The 7,329-nt window shown below is 35.8% G+C and overlaps 1 protein-coding gene across 1 annotated transcript in view; it reads left to right on the top strand.

Moving 5' to 3' along the window:
- pcyox1l (prenylcysteine oxidase 1 like) overlaps positions 1-4,066 on the top strand; it is a 10,494-nt gene extending 6,428 nt beyond the window's left edge. Inside the window, exons 5-7 of the mRNA XM_015046022.1 lie at positions 52-192; positions 1,385-1,796; positions 3,074-4,066. Of these exons, the coding sequence (XP_014901508.1) occupies positions 52-192; positions 1,385-1,796; positions 3,074-3,323 (803 nt within the window). The 3' untranslated portion in view covers positions 3,324-4,066. The remainder of the gene's footprint in view (positions 1-51; positions 193-1,384; positions 1,797-3,073) is intronic.
- Positions 4,067-7,329: the final 3,263 nt, after the last annotated feature.

The following is a 7,329-nucleotide window of genomic DNA, read 5'->3' as shown; positions in this document are numbered from 1 at the left end:
TATATATATATATATATATATATATATATTTTTTTTTTTTTTTTTTTTCAGGCGCTGTTTCTCTGGCTGGTGCCCAGAACAACCTGTGGGCGGTGGAAGGAGGAAACAAGCAGGTGTGTTCAGGACTCCTGAAGATGGCTAACGCTAACTTACTGAAGGCTCAGGTCACATCTATCTCCCCGCTCCACTCAGGTATACCTCCACTGATGTTTTCTGAAAAAAGATTATTTTAATCTCCAGTCCAGTTTAATTTAGGTTTGACTTTGTGTTGCTGTGTGGAGAGGATTAGCCATTTTGAAAATGAGGGATCAGCAGTTTTCTGCTGATTCATCCTGAGCACGAACTATTTCTAAATTCAGTTCAACCATGTTAAATGCATTAAATACATTTTCTTCTCCCCTGTTCTCTTTGCTTACATAACTGTAAAATTACCAGCATAGCTTGTCCCTTCATTCACAGATTTTACTGCTTTCGTCATCAGAAAACATAACTGAAATAAAGCAGCCACTTTAGAGTACATTTATGATTCTGGTCACTTCAAAATGTCAATGCTGCAGAAGGGTTTAGTTTCTGATGTCATTCACATTTCTACTCTATAAAACTACATTTCACAGCTCAAATTTCTTAAAAATATGAGCTCCACAACACCAGTGATGGGAAACAAATGGAGACGGATCCAAGGCTCCTGCTAGTTGGATAACAACGTCTGAATTTAAGCAGCTAAAAATACTTTTAAATTCCTGCTTTCCCTTCTTAAGCCCTGAAAACGTATTATTATAGCCATCAAGAAAGAAAAATATTTTTTATTTGTTTTTTAGGTTTCAGCATTAATAAATTAGTCAAAGAACAGGATTAATAGTTTGACTTCTATTTTTCAATACATTTAAACAGAAAACTTTGTGTTAAAACAGGTTCCTGTCTACATTTACGTCTTTTAGACATTTACATTGCGATAGACTTGTGATCAATACCAGTAGATAATACTTCTGATTAGAACTGTCAATAATTTCACTGAACTCTGATCCAGAACCGCACAGCATTCTGGGGAATGTAGGCAGAGAAAAGAGTTTATCCTCTCACAGCGAGCTAAGCAAGGTTACCTAGCAACAGCCTGCTGGGTAAGAAGAAGCAGTTTCAAGTTCCCCATAACTTTGGTTACCTAGCAACGGCCTGTTGAGAGCTTGTGCAGTAGCAGTTTAAGGTTTTGCCACTCTGCCTCATAACTGCTTAAAAATAAAAAGCAAAGGTGTGGAGTGAAAATTGTGGATAAAACGAAGAAGGTCACATTACTAATATGGCCATATTTCAGATATATATCAATTACTAATTTTTTAGATAATACTACACTCTTCTCTCATTCCTCCGTCTCACTCCTGTACTTCAGGGGAGCTGCTGCAGTATCAGCTGAACTTCACTGCAGCATCAGGAGTCGGATCGGAGCTGTACGACATCGTAGTGTTGGCGACTCCGCTTCAGGCCAGCGTCGGTTCGGGACTCCAGTTCCAGGATTTCGCCCCTCCCTTCGACGAGCTGCCCGGCAGCTATCACGGCACCGTGGCAACAATCGTTCACGGCTACCTCAACACGTCTTTCTTTGGTTTCCCGGACCCCCGCCTGTTCCCGTTCGCCAGCGTCCTCACGACCGAAACGCCCAGCCTGTTCTTCAACAGTGTGGCCAGCGTTTGTCCCGTCAACATCTCAGCCGGCTTCCGGCGCAAGCAGCCACAGGAAGCCGGCATCTACAAGGTGTTTTCACCTCAATCTCTGGACAAATCGCAACTCAAAACGCTTTTCAGGTCAGTTGAATAAAGTCAGTCAAGTTTATTTGTATAGCTCAACAACAAAGCAAACACAAAAATACAAAGTCATAAAAGATGGCGTACAGTCAACAACTGAGAAAACCTTCAAAATCACCTGTGCACATCAAATATGTTGGTCAACATCGAATATGTTACTTTAAAACAAGATTTTAAAGTTTGTTCCAGATTTGTGGTGCATAAAAGCCGAATGCTGCTTCTCCATGTTTGTTTCTGGTTCTAAGGATGCAGAACCAGAAGACCTGCAACATTTGGTTGTTGATCATGTGACTCATCTGACGTGAAAAACGTGTTTCCATTGCAGTTCTGCAAAATAAACCGATTTCAATTTGGCCAAATAACCACCGCATCCTAGTGCCACAAATTTTCATTGAACGATTAGAATTTTTTTTAAGAAATTGCCCTGTTTCAGTTAAGCAAATTTATTTTTGAAATATCAAATTTGGGCAATTGTATCAACAATGGAAACACAGCGAGTGGCTTTTCATCCATTGTTGAAATTCTTCAGATCAGGGATTTTATGTGTGACTTTATGAGCTCTTTTAGCCAACTTCATGCTTTTATACAGGTTCTGTTTAATCATAGTTAGTGGGCAGATTTTTACAGTATCGCATATTTGATCAGAGTTGGTAGTAACTAGTTGCATTTACCCAGTTACATTCACTTGAGTAACTTTTTTGAAAAACTTTGCTTTTAGGCGTATTTTTACGACGCTGTACTTTCTACTTTTGTGAGAGTAATTTTATGAAGTATTTCTACTCTTGAGTAAAGTTTCTGGATTTTCTCCCCACTTTATGAAAAACAAACATGTTTTAACCAGAAGTTCACCAGACGCAGACACAGACCTGCAGCTTTGGTCAAAGTTTCACAGCTTTATAATGAAAGAAACTGATTTGGAAACATTTCTTTTCTATGACTTGGTTATTTTTTGCTACTTATATGAATTATTGTCTTTTTTTAGTCCTTAAATTTCCACTTATCTCTATATTTTGGTCCACCTGATGATGTAATTTTTAAATATTAAATGATTAATAAGTTGATCAGTTACTCAGTACTTGCATAGACTTTTTACCAAATATTTTTTCACTCTTATTTGAATAATTTCTTGGACAGCTGCTTTTTACTTTTGCTTGAGTTAAAATAGGTTGAAGTAGTGTTACTCTTACTTGAGTCAAGTTTTTGACTTCTCCGCCCACCTCTGTACGTGACGTTGTACCGCAGTGAGTTATAAATGTCGTCCTTCTGGACCTCTGCAGGTCGTACTATTCAGCCCAGGTGACGGAGTGGCAGGCCTACCCTCACTACGGCAGCAGCCAGGGCCTGCCACCTGTGGAGCTGCACCCCAACCTCTACTACCTCAACGGCATCGAGTGGGCCGGCAGCGCCATGGAGATGAGCTCGGTGGCAGCCAAGAACATCGCCCTGCTGGCGTACCACCGCTGGAACAAACAGACGGACATGGTGGACCAGAAAGATCTCATGCACCGGATCAAGACGGAGCTATGATCCAATCAATTCAAAGTGGGGAAAAGTCAGCTGTAAAAATTTATCTCAAAAGGATTTTTGGGGGGGAAACTGTGAATGTGTATGGTTTAGTTTATCTTAACTTGCAGATATTTAGCCTTAGGATCTTTAATCAAAGGATTCCAAGCTTCTTGAAGTGTCTTGACGACGTTTCTAAAATAAAACTTGCCTGTTGCTGTAAATTAGTCATAAATCAACTGAAATAAAATGAGAACTTATGAGACTTTTTAAACAAACATAAAACAATGTTTTAGTTTCCAAGTTGCTTTTGCCTGTAAAATAATTAGAGGAGAATTGATGCATGTTGCAGGACTTTAATGGGGTGTTTTTTATTTTTGTTAATCTTTCCACACAAAGAAGAATGCCAAGCAGCCAGTTTATATTTTTGCTTTGAAGTGTCTGGACTGTTGCTTTGCTTCTTAGTTTTCAGATGTGGTGAATGTTCATTACTTCATGTAACTATAATAACTCAGTTTGTACATAGATGGTCCAGCATGTCCTTCGTTTGGGGGTCTGCTGCAGTTTTATTTGCCAAAGAAAAACTCAGATAAATTAGCTACTTGTTTAAATTCACCAGTCAGTCCCAATAAATTAGAGCAACATTAGAAATGTTCAATATTTTAATTCAGAAAGTAAAGCTCTTATGATTTATAGATTGATTAAACACGCAACTAAATATATTTCTGATAACTTTAACAAAGTTAGCATATTTTATAAGAACCAATAAAAACTTATTTTAACACAAAATATTTTGATGTGGTTCCCCCAGTCAAAACCAAATGTGGAAACTTCACAAATATCTGGATTCTGATTCTCTCTCATCTTCATTGAGACTTTGGGACCTTGACTTCCAACTAAAATGCAAAATCTACTTTAATCTTTTTGCAACTGAGCAAAAAGGATTTAAAACAAGAAAAGAAACGGTTCTGTGTGCAGCTGTACTGTGGAACGTGACTATATGAAATGTTAAGTCTGTATCCTGAAAATTCAACTCTTGAATAGGCTTCAGTCACAATCCTCAGAAGCTGCAACTAAACCTTATCTACCACATTTTTCCTTCCACTAAGCTTTCCATTAAAATGCTTCTATACAGCGCTCTATGACCAGCCAGCTTCTTCTTTTATGGATTATTATGTCAGCCACTGTATGCTGGATAAGCTGGAAGTCAGAGTCTTTCCGGTGATTACATAACATTTCTGTATTAGAAGCTATTTTATGTTTTGCTTTTTTTTTTTATATTTAAACTGTCTCAGAAACAGGTTTTTTTATTGGCTGCATTAATTTAATGAACTAAAACTCTTGATATGGTAAATGAGTAAATTAAAATTTTAAGCTGAATTAGGGTAATAAATTAGCTGTTCAAAGGGCTTTTAGTAAATTAAAATGTAAATGTGATGATAGTTTCCTTCACCTCTCATGATGGGATCTCGATAATGGAGTAATCACAGCTATGCAGTGACTTATCGCAGTGACCACTGGTGCTATGCTCTTTCCCGTCGCCTTTTTTTCTTCTTCTTTTTTTAAACGATTCCCCCTTCCTGTTTTTGTTGCATAATCCAGCGGAAAGAATTTTTTTCAGGGACTGGAGCCAGTCAGCTTTCACACTGGACAGAAAACAAAACCGAGCGCTGATCTGCTGTTGCTGATAATATACATGACACATTTTCTTTCCAGTGAAGCATGAGAGCGACACTAAGCACATCCCTTCTCTGAAAATGTAAAACTTTAAAGGATGACGTTGATCTGCTTCTGGGTTTGAGCTGTAAATGTTGGTGAACGGAGAATAAAACGCTTTTCTTGTCTTCTGACTTGTCATCTGAATATCTTGTGACTGAAAGAGGCTTTTGTTAATAAATAATGTGATTTTGTCTTGTGATAAAACTTCATTTATCTCATAATCTTATAAATTGTGTACAACTTGCATCAAGGTGCCTCACTGCTTATGAACTCCCCCTCGAGTTCATAAGCAGAGCTATCTGAGATTGATGACACAATGAGATAATCAGTGAATCTTCTAACTGTAGCATAGTCCCTTCAATAATTACATTTTCGCAGAGTGGATTAAAAGTTAAAAACGATCTGCATCTTGTTTGTGCATAAGTGAAAACAAACTTTACTAATGTGTTTAATAATTAGCATGTGCAATGCCTTAACTATAACCACAAATTTTGGGTGGCTTATGCAACAAACTAACACAAAGTGGTGAATAATTATAGAAAAAGGAACATTATCAATGTTTTTTAACTTAAAACTGAAAAGTGTATCTTGTATTTAGTATTGTTTATCTGTCTTTTATTGCTATTCTATTTTTTCCTGTATGCTATTTTTTTTTCTTTTCTCCTTTTCTTGTTTGGTAAATTTCTCACATTCACTCATTGAATGGGAGGCCTGTGTGAGCACATTCATTTGAAAAATACTTTATTGATCCCAAAGGGGAATTAAATGTTTTGTAGCTCATACTATTCCAGGGTCTTTGAAGAATTGGTTGTGATGACTGGCAGGGAAAAATCAGTGGTGTTTTGGGTTCTAACATGGTGCTTCAAAAACAAATTATAATGAGTGTTAACTACTCCAAACCTACAGAAGTTACTCATTTACGTTGACATTTACAGATGAAGTGAAAAAAATTCAAATTCGTCCACATCCTGGTAAATCTTCAGTTGTTTTTTGCCCATTTTTAAAATGCATAAACAGAAAAACAGCAAGTTGTTTTATAAATTGACATTTAATCATAATGAAAACATTTTTTTCTTAAACTTTCTACTTTTAAAGTAAAGCTTGTTCAGTACTTTCTGCATGAAAATCCCTAGAAATGAGCGGTAATTGTTAGCAGCAGAACTTAACAGAAAAAACACGGGAAGGCTTCCGAGCAGCGCTGAATTCCTGAGAAGTCCCAATTCTTTGCCAGCTATGAAATTCCGCAGAACTTACACACATTCTGAGTTTTTATTACTCTACATCTTCTCAATATGTTGATCTTCATACTTTGCAGGTTGTGTGTTGTAAGTATTCAATCAACTGAAATATGGAGCAGATTAATAGACACTTCTTTTGAAACTCTTAATGTGTAAATGTTTTACTTTTTTCTAGATTCTGAAACGTGTTGTTGGGCACTTTAGGTTTGTCATGGATGTGTTTATTTACACAGTGTGGACCAAAATCTCCTCAAGGAATAGATTTTGTCTCTCAATGGGCAGAAATAAAATTATTTGGGGAAAAAAGTCTTGTGATATTGTTTTGTTCACTGGCTTAGTTGTGGTTGTTTGGACAAAACGAAAACAGCTTTAAGACATATCGAGTGCAAAAAGTGCCAGAACATAAAATAAATTCTGTTATTTATCCATGCCATCACTAAAATAAAACTTCAAATAAAGAAAGCAGTGTATCTGTTATTAAATGTCAATAATGCATACTTAAATATTTAAATGTGAAAAATTTTAAGACACTATGTGAAAAATTATTATTTCTTTGGTTATGTGTACTGTTTAGAGATCAACCTAATTATCTCAAACTTACTGGAAATACAGAAAGAAACAGAAAAGGAGCAAAAAATCTAAACGCTAAACCATTTCTTTCAGTTTCACAATTACTGACACAGTACTTGGAAACTAAACAGTGAATCAAAGATAGACATCCAGAAATACCACTGGCCAACAAACCGGACATTGTGATCATTGATAGATATTGATAACAGTTATTGATGTGAGTCACACACATCAATATGTACTATGTATTTATATACTTTTTTCAGTACATATTTTAAAAAAATGTAATTTGTTGTTTATAAAATTTAAATTAATTTCCAACACAATTAATAATTATTTTTTAATATATATCTATAAGTAGAGGCATTTTTGGACCTTCATAATTGGTTATCATTATCTGATTCATCTGTCATATTTTTTGACTTGCTAATAAGATTATTTATTTATTTATTTATTTATTTATTTATTTATTTATTTATTTATTTATTTATTTATGTTTTTTA

This window comes from Poecilia latipinna, unplaced genomic scaffold, assembly GCF_001443285.1.
Source record: "Poecilia latipinna isolate Pla-1442-1.1 unplaced genomic scaffold, P_latipinna-1.0 Scaffold761, whole genome shotgun sequence".
Taxonomy (NCBI): domain Eukaryota; kingdom Metazoa; phylum Chordata; class Actinopteri; order Cyprinodontiformes; family Poeciliidae; genus Poecilia; species Poecilia latipinna.
The sequence above is the reverse complement of the archived record's forward strand: the minus strand, read 5'-3'. Positions and strand labels throughout refer to the sequence as shown.